Here is a 20,754-nt window from a genome sequence, read left to right on the forward strand (position 1 = left end):
AGGGAATGGTGTAATAAGTCTGTGGTTTGCAATAATCTGTGGTCTGTGCAGCCCTTTTAGACTTCCTGTGATTAAGGGCTATACAAATTAACATGACTTGACTGGACTATTTAACGAAGCTGCTACTTTAGGACCTGTGAGGCATGTGTTTCCTGAACCAGTGACTCTAATGTACTTGTACTTTTTCTTTGGTTGTGCAGCTCCCACTTCTCTTTCTACTCTGGTTGGATCGTGTTTGTGCCGTTCTCTGAAAGGAGTAATACACTACACACCATTCGTAGGAGATCTTCAGTTCCTTGGTAATACCTCGCATGGAATGGCCTTCATTTCTTAGAAGAACAATGGACTGAGTTTTAAACAAAAGTTCTCTTGGGATCAAGAGGTCGCAGTTTCGATTCCCGGCTCCACCGTGTTATATGTCGAAGTTTCCTTGGGCAAGACACTGAATCCCTAATGCCCCCAATAAGCAGGTAGGTGCCTTGCATGGCTGACTCCCTATTGGTGTATGAGTGTGTGTGTGAATGAGTAAGTGTGAAGCACATTGTAAAGCATTTTGGGAGGTCTTCAATGACTTGAAAAGCGCTACATAAATGCAGACCATTTATTCTTTTTCTGGGTTTTATGAAAGTTTAATCACCCCCCCAAATGTGATGCTCCAGACACTTGACTAGCTCAAACTAAGGTCGATTTTACACCATCGAGCTGATAACACAAACGAGCTAAGCTTATTCCACAAGGGTTTTCTAATCCTTCCTTAGCCTTTTAAGGCAAACAATTTACACAATGTACTCTTAGAAGACTGGAGTACTGGTTTCTGGAGTGAACCTCAATGCACCAATGTATCTATTGAAAAAAAAACACGACATTTACAGCTAAAATAGTCTTGTTAGCAATGTATGGGGTTTGTTTCAGATTTGTTTTACGTTATATCTATGGAAAAAAAACGTGTTTTTTTTTCTTGAAAAATAAGGAACAACGGCAACAGTAGAGTATATAGAAATCTTGGAACACACAGGCTTTTTGCATTCACGAAAAATATTCAAAGGCCAAGTCACAGCATGCTCGGGTTTCTCTGCAGATGTAATGAGACAGAACAAGGAAAATATCGTACTATTCTCCGTGCCTGCCCGTCTCTAATCTAGTCATTTTGAGGATTTCGTCAGAAGGCATCTCCTCTCCTCTTCCTCGTCCTCCGTATCCTCATCCCCGGGATGGGGAATGGAGGTCAGCAGTTGGGTATCGGCGTGGATCTCCTCGTCGTCTGACTGGATTACGGGCGTGTCTGCTCCGCCTCCGCTTGTATCGCTGGAACCCGATGATGTGGATGACATGCGAGACTTGGACCCGCTCTGGACTTCGTTTTGCCGTTGCGGCGGCGGAGGGCACACTCGGTAGACCACTTCAGACTCTTCATCAGCGTCCTCATCTTCTTCATCCTCCCTCTCTGGAAAAAAAATGCAATTTTTACAAGGGTTCATACACCCATATTGAGTTTTATGGTTTTCTATAAATGGTAATATAACACTTATTAGGACTGGACAATTTTCATGGAAAATTCGAAAAATTCGCTAAATCGGGATTCTCAAACTGAATTTTCTTGAGGGCTGCCGGAGCTAGGGTCATGGTGCGGTTAAAATATCAGTTTAACTCCAAAACACTGAATCTAATTAAAATTTTTTATCCTTGGTGTTTGGGTAAAAGATGCGCCGCTTCCTCCCTTCACCTCCCCCACGTCTGACATCATTTCCGCTTCTTGCCAATAGCTTACAAGTTTTTCAAACTTACTTTCAGCTTTTTGGCAAAAACATTTCAATATTTGCACCTTGTAATCTGCAGAATGAGAGTTTCTTTTCAGTGCCATTTCGTTCAGTTTCAGTGTTGCTTTCGTCCGTTGCACGTCGCCAAAATGCACACTTTGGTGCCGTACTGCTGAATTTGGCGCTGCGCTTATAGTGCACACTCGTTTTGAGGGATTCGGCCCCAAGTAAAACCCAAAGCTGCGTAGGTCAGCTGAAATGCGCAGTTTGGTGTTGAAGCACGCTCGGCCAAAGTAAAGCTTCGTGTTTACTTTCGTAGCAAGTTAAAGCTACGGGTTTATTTCAGGCTCGGTTATCAAATCACGGTAATTCGTCAAGTTTGGGCGGGCTTGGGTTCATAGACCCGCGGGTTGGGTCGGGCTGAATTTTTAGGCCCGGTCTTACCTCTAATGCGAGTACAGTATATACTGTACATTAAAGTATTGTTGTGAAGGGCATATTGGCTAGAATAGATTACAATCGTAATCATCGGGATTGACTGATAAATTCTGATTTTTTTTTTTTTGGGGGGGGGGGGGGGGGGGGGGGGGGTCACTATCGTCCTGTGATATAAGACATAATAAATGACCTGGTAGAGGTGACGCTATCTCTCCCCCATCTCCTCCTGATCCAGAGTTGAGAAAGACATCAAGGGCCTCTTGGTCAGAGATGTCCATTAGATCCATTTGCTCCAGCACATCCACGTTCACCTCCATAGATGAGATGCTTCCCATGGGGGCTGCAAACACAAACTGCTGATAAAGTGCTAATGTTCTGTGACAGCTTTCCTCTCATAGAGTTCTATTTTTGGAATATAATTTTGCTCCGCGTTTTTAATGCCTGATCTCAACTTACGTTTTCTGCTGTCGATCTGAAGGTGGGCCGAGGGCAAATAGTTGTCCACATCTTGTTGGCAGACTTCCTCAAAAAAGCGTTGTCTCTCCCTCAGCTTCAGGTGCTGCGCCGATTTGTTGTCCAGCATCCTTTGGGAGTTGTCTGTCTCCGCTGGATAAAGACAACAATTGAAACTGTAACACAATGTTGCAAACAGTAACAAACAGAAGTCTTTCTCTTGTCTACAAACATTAAGGTATTGTGAAATCCCTGCTATGAGGGAACTCAGTCTACCTCTTATCCAGGGGCCCGTTTAACCTTTTTTTTAACTCTTAAATAAAATGCAATTGCGCCCCCACTACATTAGGAGTTAGTAGCGCTCTCAATGCCATTGAGGTTTTCTTCTTCCTAGGGGGAGGGGGAGGGGTCGGCGTGAATAGCAGAAAAGAATTGAAAACCACTGGTTTAAGGCAACTACGGTTTTCACATCCCCATCCATCTATCCATTATCTGCACCGCTTATCCTCAGTAGGGTCACGGGGATGCTAGAGCCCAGCCCAGCTATCTTCAGGCAGTGGGCAGGCAACACTCTGAACTGGTTGTCAGCCAGTTGCGGGGAACACAGAGACAGACAATTCGCTCGCTCATTCACACCTATGGACAATTTGGACCAGCCAATTAACATGACATGCATGTTTTTGGACTGTGGGAGGAAACCGGAGTGCCTGGAGGAAACCCACGCAAGCACAGGGAGAACATGCAAACTCCGCACAGGAAGGCTGGTAGCTGGGTTTGATCCCATCAAAACTGCGGACGCACTAACCACTGTTTTTCAGCCCCAGTGATCGGAAATTGTCGATTAGTACCAGTATTAAAGAAAAAATATTGAGAGGAAAAAACACCCATTATCATTTAATAATGGAATCTTACATCCCTGAATCACAATCATACTTTAATTGGCAGACTCTGAAAAGATCCCCTGCCCTACAGCTAACTAACCTTTTTATGCTATTAATTTATTTGTCCGGCCTCTGTTTAGAGTTTTTTGACCATGTGGCCTCTGGGGTTAAATGAGGTCTACAACCCTGTATTAAAGGGTACAAAAACAATTATAAAAACATCCTGAAACAATGGTGTGTGATTTTAACGTATCTAGCCATTGCCCATATTTGCAGTTCCTCAAGATCTACCTTGGGTTTGATGCTTTGCCAAACTGACCAGCTTTGGTTGTGTAACTGCGAAATTCTTCTCGACACAGTGGGCCTGCCCCCACTGGGCTGCAAGGGCTGACACTTTGACTCATGTCACCAGTGCTCTTATTCATTCGTGCATGAGTGCATTCGCGTTTGTGTGCCTGCGTTTGGATGTGATCTCGTCGGAATGTGTGCCCTGCTTCATTTTTGAGTGGCAATGATCAACTCGCATGTTGATATGTTGGTTGGTTGGATCTCTTAACCACTAGGGCCATTGGGGCATCATTTCCTGGGGTGTGTCTTGGGAAATTGCAGCATGGTGGTGCCCATCCCTCTCCAGGCCAACATGTTTCCACCCGGTCTCAAACCAGGGGCCTTTCGCGCGATAGACGATTGAAAGAAACACCTTTCATCATTTTCGCATGCAGTTTTTGCTGATACAGTAATCCCTCACCATTACGCGGTTTACTTTTCACTATATCGGCACTTCACGGATTTGCATCGTGCATTGTGCTTTACATTCTGATTGGCTAAGCAGTCTTTATACTTATTATCTGACGGTACAGTAGTTAATTGTAAAGAATAATAGATCAAATGTTTATACAGTAATTTTGCATGTTAAACAAATGCTTGCCCTGTAAAAATGGTTAGTCATTTGGTTTCAGTGTATAAAACAGTAGTTATTTGTAAAATCATTTTAAAAAATAACGTTTTTCCACTTTGTGGATTACGCCTAAAACATAGTTTATAGTAGCATATAAACCCTCCTGATAATCCAGGGATTATTATATTAGTAATGTTCTGCTCTGTACTTACTTTTCTCAGAGCTGTGGGGGACAGATATTGCCAAACATAAAAATATATGTATCAATAAATAAATACCTACAAATACATGTTATGTAAAATGAATGGATATATAATTCACGTAATACCTAAATATGTTGTCACAACCAGAACGGATTTAAGACCCAGATGCGTAACATTACCCACATGTTTATTGAGATAAAGAGGAAAGGCAGCGCCCGTGATCCGGTGTTAGCTGGACGCGGGAAGCTAGCCGCTCACAGCCGAATGCGGAAGTGGATCTTCCGGAGCGGGAGGTCGTGGTGTCGAAGACGAAAAAAAACAGAGGTCGATAGCCAGGACAGGAGAGCAAAATGTGGTCGGGTCAAAAAACAGGTCGTAGCCAGAGACAAACGGGTAAATCAGTAACGGACGTGTAGAAAACGGGTGAAAAAAGCGGGACCGACGGGAGTCAGGGTCAAAGTGCTTGCCTTGTACAAACAGAGGTTCGCTGACGGACTGACAACAGGCGAGTGAAAGGACTGAGTTTAAGTAGGACGGGGAACCAATTAGGAACCCAGCATTGGTGAAATCAATCAGTCATCATGATATATATGTCATAAATGCAATATATTCATATATCTATGTATGTTGTCATTGAATTTGTAATATATTCATTTCTGTATTTATTTTGTGTATTTTCTCATTTATTATGTCGTTTATTTTGTCTTTTATTTTGTGGCAACACGATTTTTTTTTTCAAATAAGGTGGAAGATCATACTGGTTTAAGTTTTCACCTACTGGTTGATCAGTGTAGTAGCCGACACTGATCATCTGACAGGTGAAAAACTCAAGTAACTAGGCTGCCCCCTTATTTAAATAACATTTTGTTATGAAAAAATACAAGACAAAATACATAAGAAAACACGACAAAATACATGGCGAAATAAATAAATGACAAAATAAATAAATGACAAAATGCATACGTAAACATTTAAATTGCATCTATATCATATATTTAGATATTGCTGTACAGCAGGGGTGTCAAACTCATTTTGACTGGGGGGGCCACACGATAGAACAAATATTCTGTCGGCGGCCGGACTAGTAGATTAAAGAGAAAGAAAAAGAGAGATAAAGAAATAAGAGAAAGGGGGAGGGAAAAGGAAAGAGGGCGGGACAAAGAAAGAAAAAGAGAGAGAGCGTGAGAGACAGAAGATAAAAAGTTGTGAGAGAGGGGGAAAAGAAAGGGAGAGGAAGAAAGAATTCCAAAGAGAAATACAACGACAGAAGGAGAGAAAAGAAATGAAATTAAAATGAAGGGTGTCCCCTGCCCACTGCCCAGAGATGGCTGGGATGGGCTCCAGCGCCCCCGCGACCCTAATGAGGATAAGTGGTACGGCTAATGAGATGAGATGAGATGAGATGATCTGCATTTCTATAGTGCTTTTCAAGTCAAGACTTCCCAAAGCGCTTCACATTTCCCAATAGCTGCCGTGCAGCCATGTAAGGCGCTAACCTGTTTATTGGGGGCATTAGGGCTTCAGTGTCTTACCCAAGGACACTTCAACATGTAACACGGAGGAGTCGGGATTCGAACTGCGATCTACTGATCCCAAGACGAGTGCTCTACCTCCTGAGCCGCTGCCGTCCCAAGAGAAGAGAAAGAGAAAGGAAAGCGCGGAGAGTGAAAAAGAAAAGAGAGAAAAGGAAAAAAGGAGGTTACAGCAAAAGAGGTTAAAAGAGAGAAAGAGACAAAGAGCAACAAAGGAAGAGAAAAAGAGAGACACAGAGAGTGAAAGAGACAGAGACAGAGTGGGAGAAAAGGGGTGGAAAAGAAAGAGAGAGAAATAAATACAAGTACAGTGTCTTTGTGAGAGGCACCTGGCTTTGGCAACATCAAGTTGACATATTTCAACCAGCAGCTTGTTTTTCTCTTGCGCTTCTCTGAGTTTTGTCTTGCGGGCCGCCTGTTTGACTCAAGTGCTGTACGGTATGCATTTATTAATTTATACATTTATTTGTACACATGGCAGGATAGGTCCGCCATACACTGCTGCTTATATTGCATCAGTCCTGTAGTCTTATTTTACACAATATCTAGGAAGCCACTCAGTGCTTTAATTTGGGGGCTCTGGTTTGTTTTTTACCCAGTTAACAACAATTTCAACAGGGAGTTTTCTTAATTGAAAATTCCGGGACTTTTAATTACATTATCCTGATGACATAAAGTTGACATGTTAGGCAACATATTACAACATAAAAGTAAACAAGATGCCTGTAATAGGATTTTTTTTGTATACTTATTGTGTTTGTAGCCATGCAGGAGGTGCAATTTAGCTAATGAATCCTTGCTTGGTGTTATAGCCTCCTTTCAGGAATCACATGCTTTTCTGACTCAGGTTATTAGCTGCCAATGATCCGTGTGTGTCTCTGAAACCATTAAGTTAAGTGGTTTCCCACATTTGATTTGATCCGAAGAAAAATGTCTGAGCCCCTACCCAGGAAACTAGGTTGCAGGATTGTAACAGTGGACTGTGATCCATTTTGTTTCAATCTGCTTTGCAAAGCAGTTCATTAAAGTAAATGACTCATTTAATCATCACAATCAACCGTCTCATTGGTGGCCCTTGAGTGGGACTACAAGGCTACTGGAGCAATATTTGTAACACATGTACGACTAGCCTACCATGTCACTTTTTTCAATTCCCTGATTGCTCCTGTAGACCTCTTGTACATGAAGTACATCAGCTTTTATTATAAGTGGATATTTTCAATGCAAACTACAAGTTCAAACTAATGTCAGGAACTATAAGCCGAAGAACAAAGTTCGGTCTGATGTCAAGAAACCTCGAGACTAAGGTGCAAGCAAAAAACTGAAGTTAAAGTTTCCCGTTGACCCATACAATGCCTCAAAAAAAATTAACTGAAATTTTGAGAATTTGCTGATAACACAAACGTGTGCAAACAGTTGGCAAGTAGAAAACTGAAGTTGCGGTTTCCTGTTGACCGATAGTATGCCTCAAAAAAGGCTAAAAATCTTGCTTCAAAATGTCATTGACAGACTACTGCTAGTATTGTCTGGAAGAATAGAATATAGAATAGAATATATTGTGCCAATAAAAACTTCTGGAAAACCACTTCATATCCAGCCTCTTAATTTACCAAAATTGTCCTCACCCAAAATTCTCCTCACCCAAAATTCAACGAAAACACAAAGGACAAGATCAGAATCCAAGATCCTTCTTCACTCCTTGCAATTATGTATTACTGCCTTTTTGTGCAAAATCAAGTATATACCGTAAAATCGAATCAATATTTCAACGCAATCCTGCAATAAAGGTTTTATATTTCCTTCAATGTCGAGGTCCGGCTCATCTCTGAAGAGCATTAGGACGCTGACCCTTAAAATCAACAGCAACCAGATGATGAAGGTGCTGTATATGATCCAGAAGGCTTTTCCTGCTACTGGTAACCATATAAACCTGTACTATATGTTGCATGTTGGGAAGAAAATCCCTACCCAACAAAAAAAAAAAAACGCCTGGACACACCAGCAAAAGTGGTGCCCCTACAACCCAAGTAGTTAAGGGGTCCATGAACCGTGATATAAGATGTAATTATTTAAATATGAATGACTCAGACAAAGACTAGAACATTTAAATATTGATGCGTGAACTTGATGACCTTGGAATATGGAGAGCATCTGTACTCAGTTGACACCAACCTGGTCTGAACAGGCTGGACTGCGGTCCAAGCTCGTCTGTTCACAATTTTTTATAAAAGCATTTTTATCGTCTCAACTTGCAGCAGGGCATAAATAAATCGACCCGCCTCCCGCACTTCATATTGACAAGTTCAAATGGTGGCAAATCAAGTCAACGACTCTTCCGCCCACAATACCTTAAAACACCCTATCTAGGTGAATACCAAACCAGAGTCATATCTGACTACACTCATTTTTTTAAGAAACAAAGTAAAACAAAAACTTTCTTCGTTCAACAACATATTTTTAGTCATTTGGCTGATAATTGTGCTTTTTGTAGGTATACAGAAAAACATACAGATAGTAATCAACACAGCCCAGTAAATCATTGGTTCCTGCCCTGTCTGGAGGACCTTGCCAGCTTGTGATACCGCAACAGAGACAACATACAGCAAAGACTCAAGTAAAAATGTTAAGCCAAAATATAGTAAAATAACAACAACCAAAAAACAGTAGAAATTAGAAAAAAAATATATAGAATGAGAATAATCTGTAAAAAAAAAATACTTTTATTTGTTTGTTAACTATACTTGTTAACTATACCTTAATATACAGCCCAGAATCTCTGTTCTGCTCCTCGGGAAGTGTTCATTTGAAGTTTACTGTTTTTTCTGGATTTATTTTGAAAGAGAGTCTCAGAGAGGAAGTGATGTCGCTTTGGGAGCCATACTACCCATTGACACATGGCATCATCACCATCAATAGCCATTTTTTTGTTTTTGTTGTGCCTTTGACCACTTCGTATGTAAAATTCTGAAAGAATTCTTTTGTTAATAGATATTTTATTTGTGTTCATTGAAATATTTTCGTGGATTTTGATGATCGTTTGCGGTCTGGTATCGGACTCTCTGTATTTTTGTTGTATGTTTCACACTGTTTTGTTTTAAAGTGGAGCTTGGACGCTAATCTTGATTCAGAATTTGTTCAAAGATGAGTTAAGCCACAAAGAGAGAACAAAAATGTCACTTTTTGTCGGACCTTAAATGGTGTTTTTTCTAACCTTGATGCGTGGTGCTTTGTTTTTTCTTTCAACACGAACTGCGCCCTGCGATTGGCTGGCAACCAGGCTAGGGTGCCCCCTGGCCTCTGCCCAAAGTATGCTAATAAGGGCTCCAGCACCTTTGCAACCCTCATGAAGACAAGGAATGAATGGAATTGAACAAAAATAAATGCTTACTCTAAAGCACACTTAAATATATGTAATGTTTTCAGGCACTATATGTGTTTGCATTTGAGAGTGTGTTCTCTAAAAGCATTTCTCTTTGGAAAACAAATTCAACAAATAGACTGATTTCCTTAGAATCCATGTTTAGCCTTTCGTGCCCATGAACACAATTGGGTCATTCCTTGTTAGGCTGCTTTAGCCTGAGCTAGACTATGGAACACAAATCACATGGAAAAGATTTACAATGGTGGGTCAAGAAAGAGAGAACAGCTGGAATGACTGCTGTCGAAGTTGAATGTAAAGTTAAATGAGATGAGTACAACAATGTGCAGTCAAGGGAGGCAGGTTAGACTGTGCCTCATTTGTCATCATGGATACATACAATTAGAAATATATTAAATGATTGTATTGATTAAGTGTTAAAAGCTATTTCTCATTTAACTGCTCAATTTTGGGATTTTTTTTCCAATATCACTGACTTTCACATTTAAAATAGAATAGAATATACCTTTATTGTCATTGTTACAAAATGGGTTAACATTCAGATTCAGATATACTTTATTGTCATTCTTGTACACGTGTATACAGAACTAAATGTCGATACATCTGACCCGCAGAGTTTCCTTGTGCGTCAGCCGGGATAGATAAGTTTAACCATGTCTTCGTCAGAATTATAGAGCAGCAGTTCGTCATCTCGCGGTTCGATGTTAGTTCCAGTTGTAAATGGTCCAGTTTATTGTCCAGAGAGCGAACGTTGGAGGGGAAAATGGATGGGAGAGGCGTTTTGAAGGGTTTAGCCTTTAGCCTAGCAGTTAGCCCGGCCCGACAACCTCGCTTCCTCCTCCGATCACACCGCTCTCTTGCCACTCTGCTTCGCTGCTTTGTAGGCCGCTGGGTCTTGTTGACGTAGCAGTCCGAGGCTAAGTAAACACTCCCGAGTGGTCGTAGCACCGAGCGCTTGATTTCTGGATGATCGCATATCCAGCAAAAAAATTGCGATTGTATATTAATCTACAGTTTGAGTTGACTTTGTTCGCCGTCAAAACTGAGTCGAAGACTGGGTTTTATGACCGAAGTGTAAAAAACTGTAGCGAGCCGATGTAGCCGCAGTTGAACAGGGGCGCCGCCATCTTGCTAAAAATATTGTAAAATAAAAACATATTGGGACAACCAGGATTGGGTAGGGTTACTTTAACTGGATTACTTTCAATTACTTTTGGATTACTCCAATACCAAATATGCTAATAAAAGACAAAATAAACTAAATATGAATACAATTATGACTCACAACACGTGGTAAGCTTTCTCTCCTGGCTTTGATCTCTGGCAAAACTAACATAAAATGCAACAGAAACAAAATGAAAATAAACAGCTTGCCAACATCTTTTTTGTTGTTCCGTGTATTCCGTTACTCCCCAAGCCTGCACAAAATTTAGTAATTTTATTCATATTTAGTTTCTTTTGTCTTTTATTAGCATATATGGTATTGGAGTAATCCAAAAGTAATTCAAAGTAATCCAGTAAAAGTAACCCTACCCAACCCTGGGGACAACGAAATTTACTGTTACTAAGAGTGAACAGCTGCCCAGAATTACAGTTTTTTTTTTAGTTTCACTATCCCACTGAGAAGTTGCAATAGAACTGCGTGCTTTGGTTCGAACTGGAAAAAACAAAAACAAGTAGGACTTTTACAGGCAAGTTATCCATGTTTTTATTTAACAGGAGCAGCGCATGGATTTCATTTATAAGTAAAAATAAAACGTTTAAAAGGGCTGCACGGACCATCGTTCCTATTTGAATGTGAACAAAACGAGACCACTCAAAACTTTGTAACAGAAACAGGATTTTTTTTCCCCTCGTGATCGTTGAAAAATATGTTTTTTTTTCCCAGTAATTTCAGATCTGGTATTAGAAGACTTTGGGGCAAATTGAGCTGTGATGGGCAGCAGCAGATGTACTTGCTAGGGCCATTGGCAGTCAATGCAGAGGTAGGACTGATTTCTGAGGAGCTGGAGGTACTTTCACACAGACAAAAACTGCGATCAAATGGTGAAGGTGCCGTATAAGAGTCAAGACAGGAGGCTTCTCCTGCTACTGGTAAAAATGGAAGAAAGTAATAAATGTTTTTTGAGGAGGAGCCATCCAAAAAGACTGCCTGGACAGGGATGAGTGCTACAAGTCTGTACCCAAGACACACCACAGAAAGTAGTGCCCGATAACCCACGTGGTTAAGGGATCTGTAAACCTTGAATGTAACATTTAAAAAGTATCAGTTTTCGATTCTACAGTTTGTGTATTTTTATAGAAAAAATGTCCTTTTTTAAAAAACACGTTAAATATTGCAAATCAAATCTTGAATGGGCTACATAGTAAGTTCATTTATTTGGAGATCTGATTTTGCCTCCCCGCATGTCCCTGGTAGAGGTCGTACTTCAAACAGAACAAGGAATTCGAAAAAACAAGTAATACATAGTGCTCATCAAGGTAAATGGGTGATTGAAAATTGTTTTCCTCCCCTAATACTGTGTGTTACCAGCTCGGTAGCCTAGATGGTAGGGCGCCCTGTACGGGTCAGGTGTATGGACATTTCGTTCTGTGTGCATGGTTACAAAGAATGACAATAAAAGTACATTTTATTCTACTCTCTATTCTGTGTCTAAATGTAGTCATAGGGAGTATGCTACATTCTGAAAACAGCAACACTAAAGGGGTGATCAGTAATAGCTGACTAAGGTATTGTCAAATGGATCGAGGTGGGAATTAAATTCGATGTTCTGTTTTTTTGGGGAGGAATAAAATGACCTCTTGCAGACAGGTTGGACAGCACAAACCTCCTGACTGCAAAATCTCGGAAGGCTTACAAGCTACTTGGTGCTATTGCTATGCCGTATTACATTGAATTGATCCTACCAGAATGCAGACATTTCTGTGACATTCGTGATCTGAGACAGGAGAACTGACTTGAAAATTCATTCTCCGGTTAAGCTCTTGCTGAATCATTATAGCCTCAGGCTTGCTTTTATGTAATCCTCGTACAGTTCTTCAGCAGTGGCCGTCCATAGTGCATGTTGAAAAAAGATCGACTTTCTACAGGCACATTTCTCGAGGAACAGAGAACTCGGCAAGACTCTCAAATTGAGGTTTTAAGAAGACTGACATATTCCATTCAATGCAGATATATATACAGTGACTTAATGTAAATGATTGACTGGTTTGGATCATTCATAGAGTAGCTCAACAGAGAATTTTGGCCGGGTTTGTTTAGTCCTTTATCCAATTTTTCATGTTTGGCAATATTGAGATGGCATCCATAATTAGCATGTATTTTAGCCTCAAGCAGTGACTGGAAACTGCTGACCCTCTTCTCTCTCTGCCTGCTCTGTCATGTAAACAATTAGCTAGATACGTTATTTGCTCCTGTGCGTGGTTTTATTCTCAGTTGTAAACCTAGAGGCCTAGGAACTGCAAGAACAAATGTCGCTATTGAACCTAACAGTCACATGCAAAAGATTATAAACCCCCTTGTGACCTGTGTGTGGAAATCCCATGATCATTTTTGTGTTTTGTGTAAAAAAGTGTTTGTATTTGGGTTGGAGGATTCTACTCTCACTCCTCAAGCACTCACTTTTGACAGTTCATCAATCTCCAGACGGCTCCATTGTGCCTAGACAAACCTCAGCTTCTATTTCCCCCCTAAGGGATTAGCGAGGGTGAGACTCAGCTCTCAGAAGCGTTACAGCATCATCATCTTTAGGTATTACTGCTATTATCCAATCACTCCTCTCCGTCGGCCGAACAGACCATCAAGCCTAAATCATTCATGTGTGAGATCATTGGACAGCAGGAGCCACTACTCCGGCCATCATACCACACGTTGTCATCCTGTAAGAATTCCACGATGGACGTAACAAAGACTATCCGCACAGTGACCTTCCACACTCGATTTGATGCACAAAAATCGAAACTATGGTTACCCAAAAAGCAAATGTGTGGCCATGTTGACTATTTTGCACCAAATGCATATTGCACAAACCCTTACGATACCAGCTGTATGTAACATCTAACATGCCGTCATTTCTTTGTGTAAATATTGTGTAAATTATAACTATAACCTTATCCTCCTTGTTTTATAACATTATCTTCTCTGTCCCTTATCTTCTTGGTGTCTTTACCTCACTGTGAATGTGTGAAACTGGAGTGTCATGCCCAATTCCGTTGTCACAATATGTTAACCCATTTTGCAACAATGACAATAAAGGTATATTCTATTCTATTCTATTCTATGTCTCTTCTGTTCCTTACTCCTGTGAAGGCAAACTCATTTAAAAGGATGGACTTTACTAACTGCAAAGGATTATTTACTATTGTGTAAAATAATGTATTGAGCTTTGCACTTTTTAAATAGAAGTAAAACTAAGGCAGCATGCATTATTACTTAAGACATCATTTCATGGAGGATTGCTGTAGTTTTTGAATAAACATGGAGCAATGCAACTTGAATTAAGCAAGTAGGACGTTCTTATTCAAAAGCATACAAAACGAGTTAATTACTCACACGCCAGACGTTTGTTGATTTTGCTTGACCCTGTAGATGTCATGATGCAGCAATGTACTTTAGTAATGTGTGTCAATTTCTCTAGTCACCCCCTGTCAAGGCTGCAGGACAGGATGCTGGTGCACGTCGAAGCAGATCATCTAGTCATGGCTGGTCTACAATTTAGCAGCAGGCTACTCCATCTGCACAGTTTTCCTCCCCGTGCACTCCCTGATTTCGTCTCCCCTTCTTTCTGGGTTCCACTCACGCTGCTTCACACTTATTGCCCCCCACTGCTCTCTCATTCGCTCTCTCTTTCTCCCACAAACACACTGTCTTGCACAGTGTGCAGATTAGAGACAACGTGAGTGATAGTAGGCATTTTGGCCTGTACCAACTGTTAAAAATGAAAGGGTCATTGGATCAGGGGGCTTTTACGTAATGTGGAGGAACGTACCAAGAATCATCATAAGATTGTAGCCCTGGAATGTACTCAGGGTTGGGTAGGGTTACTTTAACTTAATTACTTTCAATTACTTTTGGATTACTCCAATACCAAATATGCTAATAAAAGGCAAAATAAACTAACTATGAATAAAATTACTAAATTTTGTGCAGGCTTGGGGAGTAACGGAATACATGGAACGGCAAAAATGATGTTGGCAAGCTGTTTGGATTTATTTTCATTTTGTTTCTGTCGCATTTTATGTTAGTTTTGCCGGAGATCAAAGAGATCAAAGCCAGGAGAGAAATCTTACCACGTGTTGTGAGTCATAATTTTATTCATAGTTAGATTATTTTGTCTTTTATTAGGACATTTGGTATTGGAGTAATCCAAAAGTAATTGAAAGTAATCAAGTTAGAGTAACCCTACCCAACCCTGTGTACAGTAGGTAGAAACACACTTCTACTGTAGATCCAGTTTAAAATAAAATGCTTGGAATGATTAGACTTAGCAAATCTTACCCATTTTGTCATCTCCTTTGTTGATGTTTTATCATTTTTCACTCTCACTGGCTTCAACAACCTTTTCAACCTCATGACCATCAAGTGATTGCAGGTTCGATTCCCAGCTCCCTCCGTGTTATATGTCGAAGTGTCCTTGGGCAAGACACTAAATCCCTAATGCCCCCAATAAGCAGGTCGGGGCCTTGCATGGCTGACTCCATATTAGTGTGGGAGTGTGTGTGTGAATGGGTAAGTGAGAAGCACATTGTAAAGCGCTTTGGGAGGTCTTCATTGACTTGAAAAGCGCTATATAAATGCAGACCATTTACCATGTATGAAAGCAAAGTGTGTGATAGGTTGATAGTAAACACTCCTAATGGGAGAAAATACATCAAGCGATTTTGAATTTGCAAGGACAAGAAAGAGAGAATCCAAACCTCAGATATGAGATTCCTACAAGACCTAAAAGCTCTCCCCTAAGCCTCTAATTTTTGTAGGAATCTCCAAGTCAATGCACCTTAAAGTAAGGTTGGAAATCAAGTCAAGTCAAGTGAAGTCATTTTTATTTGTATAGCCCTTAATCACAAAGAGTCTCAAAGGGCTTTACAGGTTATTACACAGACTATTTTTCAGACTATTATTACACCATCCCATGATCTGCAACCAACATGAGGGCAAGGAAAAACTCAAAAACCTCAACATGAGGAAAATGAAGAAACCTTGAGAAAGGACCGCACATGTGGTATCCCCATTTCAGGATTACCAGGCAAAGGATGTTGCAATCACAAATAATACAGAGATATTGTCCACGAAAAGTATAGGTTATTCATATGCTATAGAGTAGAAGTGTGTTTTAAGCTTAGATTTAAACATTTCCACTAAGGTTGCAGATCGGATATCAGGGGGAAAAGCATTCCACAACACCGGTGCCCGGATGGAGAACGCTCTCGAACCTGCGGAACACCTCTTAATTAACCCTCCTAATTTGCATGTTCTCCCCATGCTTGTGTGGGTTTCCTCCGGGCACTCCGGTTTCCTCCCATATTCCTAAAACATGCATGTCAGGTTAATTGGGTTGTCCAAATTGTCCCTAGGTGTGAATGAACGAGCAAATTGTCTGTCCCTGTGTGCCCTGCGACTGGCTAGCAACCAGTTCAGGGTGTCTCCTGCCTGCTGCCCAAAGACAGCTGGGATGGGCTCCAGCACCCCCATGACCCGACTGAGGATAAGCGGTGCAGATAATGGATGGATGGATGGATGGATGGACTTTGCTGCTTGGATTCACTGGATCCCCGAACCTTTCACCTCTATTTGGTAACGCGTGTTTGCTTCTGGTGCTCTGGACACTGTAGCCTCGTTGCCTGCCTGTCCTTGTGATTAACAATGTCCTAATTAAGTACAATATGTGCGGGGCAGCACGGCGGCGCAGTGGTTAGCGCGTGTGCGGCACAGTTCTAAGGTCTTGGGAACCTCCTGTGTGGATTCAAATCCAGCTACTAGACTTCCTGTGCGGAGTTTGTATGTTCTCCCCGTGCTTGCGTGGGTTTCCTCCGGGCACTCCGGTTTCCTCCAAAATTCCAAAGACATGCATTTTAGGTGGATTGGCCGGTCCAAATTGTCCCTAGGTGTGAATGAGCGAGCGAGTTGTCTGTCCCTGTGTGCCCTGCGATTGGCTGCCAACCAGTTCAGGGTGTCCCCTGCCCACTGCCCGATGATTGCTGGGATGGGCTCCAGCACCCCCTCCACCCTACTGAGGATAAGCGGTTCAGCTAATGAGATGAGATGAGATGTGATTCTGCATTGTGCTTCTTCCTGATAATTACAGATATATACAAATACTCTCACATTTTGATTTTCTAAGCTTTGTACGCACGTACTGACAAGACAGTATGAGAGAATGGGACAAAATGAGACATCTAAGTGGTGGCCATCTTTGTTGAAAAAGCGAGCTGGAGTTGGAAACCATACCATCTAAAAGAGAATGGACCTAAAATGTGTCTGTCGGGAAGATTTTCATCCATATTTTTTTACAAATAAACATTAAATGAATAACCATCCCAAAAGTGAGACAAATGGGCTATTAAGAGCATGCAGTTGCAAAGTTGCAACTCCTTTATTCTGAGAAAACTAGTTCCTTAGATCTTATTTTTTTCAAGAAGATGGATTCAGTTCTTCTCTCAAATAGTTGACTTGGATTTTATTTTTCGGACTGTAAGTCTCAGGTTATTTTTTGGTAATAGTTTGGCCAGGGTCGCGACTTAGAGTCTGGAAAATACGGTATATGCTTCACAGACATTCTCTCACACATTGATACTACAGATCAGATATGGAACAAACATTGTATTCTACCAAGATAAGAGTGTTATATTGTCCCATGAGTCCTTCCCTTTGTGTAACAATTTAAAAAAGCTACATTTTATTTCCGATTTGTACCTTAAAGTACGTGACTTCCACTTCAAATCTTCATCCAAAACAATACCAGAGAATGTGGTTATTCTCACGATGTTTTGATTTGCCAATATTAATTCAATTCTCTTTTTCAGTATTTCTATCACTGAATACAGTTTTTGTCTAAATGTCATGATTTATTATTTTAACACAACATTTATACTTTTAAATTCTTCCTTCACCTCTTTCAAAATTGGTACTATAGTTCTAGAAAATACAATTTGTACTCTACACAAAGAAGAATGTACCCCTAAAGCAGGGGTCACCTGTCAGGACCAGCACAAAGGGTAGACCCAATCGTGTAACGTTTACCACCAGTTTTATTGAAAGAAAGAGAAAGGGCTGCGCCCACGATCCGGTATTCGCTGGACGCAGGAAGTAATTCGCTCTCACCCTCAGATTGTGATCCGAACACGGAAGTGGATCTTCCGTAGCGAGCGATTGCGATGTCAGGAACGGAAAAACTGGGAGGGCAAAAGCGGGGTCAGGGTCGGAAACGAGAGTAGACGTGGTCAGGATCAAAACAGGTCATAGTCGGAGACAAACGGGAGCAAAAACGGGACAGGCGTGAGTCAGGGTCGAAAAAAGGCTCGCCTTGTATACACAGAGGTTCGCAGACGGACTGACAACAGGGGACAGACAGGACTGGGTTCAAATAGGGACAGGGAGCCAATCAGAACCCGCGGCGGTTGGCGTCAATTAAGCGGGCACAGCTGATTCCAATCATCATGACAATCATGACATCACCAGCTGTTTTGAAGCTATGAGTTACTTGTTGCTTATTGACACAAAGGCCTATTGTTTTGATATGCATTTCTAAATTAACGTGTATTATTATCATATTGTTGCTGACATTACCAGGTTGTATTTATTCAAAGTTGAGTCCACCACTAATACATAATTTCAGTTACAAATCAAATTTACTAGATTTTATGCTCGTTCCTGTTTTTGTTGTGGTTGGTGTAGCATAAAAATCATTACAGTAAGAAAATGCCTGTTTCAAATAAAACCCAAACCACAAAAAACATGGAAAATAAAGAGTTTATTAGTACTTGAGAATTGAGCTGACTGATGGTGAGATTATGACTTTAAGCCAGAAGATGGAGGCAGAGAGTGGCAAAATTTTCAAGTTGCATGAGGCTCACCAAGAGGAAAGAGAAATGATTGTCTGCCATCTTGCTGCTTCGGGTACCCCCAAAAGCCCAAAAACTTTTGAAAAGGCTGTGGGGGAATATGACCCCAAAATGGTGTGGTTTGTTCACTCTGAATCTCTGTAGTTCGTATTCTTCCTTGTGCTGTATAGCACTTTTTAACCACCCACTGTAGCTGTACTTGCTGGCTAGCATTTATAGACCACAGAACGTTTGAGGAAACAAACCCTCCGGATGCTATTTTACTTTACATAGAAGTCACAGCAATGAGATTGCAAATTGCGTGGTGTGTGAATAATTCTTAACGACAGCATTGGGTACTAAACTACACTTTTTTATTCACAGTTATTGGAAATAATGATTTAGGACCTGGATTAAAAGATACAAAACTTCAAAAATATCTACCTTGGTCATTTCCCTTGACAGAGGTGACCAACAGCAAGACAAACACAAACAAAAACAAAGAAAAGGAAAAAGGAAAAAGGAGCAAAAAACACACACAAAACCATGGCCAACACGAATTCCCAAACACCCAAACAAGTTAAGGACATCGGCACCCAAGACGGTCATGCTTTCGTCCCTCCAGATGAAACGGGACAAGAGAAAGCGGCCATGTCACTCGGGTCAGGGTGACTCAACACAATCTTTTGTTCAACAGTAGGCCCCGACAGCTTTCACTGGTTTACCCCTGCCACATCATACGGGTGCCCAGCCCATCCTGAAGAACGCGTCCACAATCCCACTATCCTTTCACAACACCTCTCCACTCCTTTCTATCACCAACAAGAGCTCTAGCTTCCATTATATTTAGACCTCTTTCCTGCAATACACTCATAACACTATCCATCCACGTCAATCGCGGCCTTCCTCTTGGTCTCTTTTCATTTACTTCTGCTAGACAAATACATAAAAAGTAGAAAATGACATTTAATTTTTAAATCAGGGGTCTCAAACTCAATTAACTGGTGGGCTGCTGGACTGGGTCTGGGTTAGGTAGGCCCAACCTGACACCGAACATTAAGCCCACAGCACAAAAAGGGGTGAGTTGCTGTGCCATGCAGCCATTCATCCGCAGATAGCCCCGACAGCAGACACTGGTTTATCCCCTCAGCGTCGATACGTGTCATTCTTAATTATCCTTCACTATTCAAATATATCCCTAGCATGCAATCTTGTATCTATTGGATTAACTGACCTTAGATCAAGAGCATGTTCCACCCCATTCATCCAATCATATTTTGACCTCCCCCTCATTCTATTTCTTGGATAATTTTATTAACATTTATCAATAAAGAACATTCTCCATAGCCAAGTGAAATATCCAAATGAAGAAGTTCCCCTTGTAAAATTCTACATCTGTTCATATATTGCATTTTTATTCTATTACAGATATTCAATAAATCAACCAAAAGGGCACATTCATCCATAATTACTCCTTTAATTCTCATCCTCAAAGTAACACATGGATAAAAGGACCTGGGTCTGCAATTAGCCTGAGGACCGCAGGTTTAAGACCCCTTCATTGCTAGACAACCAAAAGTGCAAACTCATCCATAATTACTCTTTAACTCTCATCCTCAGAGTAACACATATGGATAGAAGAACCTGGATCTGAAATTAGCCTGAGGACCGCAAGTTTAAGACCCCTTCATTTCTAGACAACAACAAGTGCACACTTATCCATAATTACTCCTTTAACTCTCATCCTCAAAGTAACACATATGGATAAAAAGTCATGGGTCTGCAATTAGCCTGAAGACCGCAAGTTTAAGACCCCTTTATTGCTAGACAACCAAAAGTGCAAACATATCTATAATTACTCCTTTAACTCTCATCCTCAAAATAACACATGGATACAAGGACCTGGATCGCAAGTTTAAGACCCCTTTATTGCTAGACAACCAAAAGTGCAAACTTATCCCTAATTACTCTTTTAACTCTCATCCTCAGAGTAACGCATATGGATAAAAGGACCTGGCTCCACAATTAGCCTGAGGACCGCAAGTTTAAGACCCTATCATTAAATCAATCTTCTAAACAGTGGGCATTTGCACGTCACACTGGGTATTTGTATATTGTATTCTTTTGGCTTTATTATTGTACTGTTCTCAGCTCAGGGATGCTGCTGGAAATGT

General features: G+C 41.0%; 1 protein-coding gene across 1 annotated transcript; it reads right to left on the reverse strand.

Moving 5' to 3' along the window:
- Positions 1-587: 587 nt before the first annotated feature.
- Positions 588-14,473, reverse strand: LOC148368905 (dysbindin-like). Its single transcript, XM_088330810.1, has 4 exons — positions 14,094-14,473; positions 2,652-2,801; positions 2,386-2,535; positions 588-1,444 (listed from the first exon to the last, which is right to left on the reverse strand). Exons 1-4 carry the CDS (start codon positions 14,134-14,136, stop codon positions 1,143-1,145), a joined length of 645 nt encoding a protein of 214 aa, XP_088186936.1. The 5' UTR covers positions 14,137-14,473; the 3' UTR covers positions 588-1,142.
- Positions 14,474-20,754: the final 6,281 nt, after the last annotated feature.

The sequence above is a fragment of the Urocampus carinirostris genome, chromosome 3 (assembly GCF_059441175.1).
Source record: "Urocampus carinirostris isolate Australia breed hairy pipefish chromosome 3, RoL_Ucar_1.0, whole genome shotgun sequence".
Lineage (NCBI taxonomy): Eukaryota > Metazoa > Chordata > Actinopteri > Syngnathiformes > Syngnathidae > Urocampus > Urocampus carinirostris.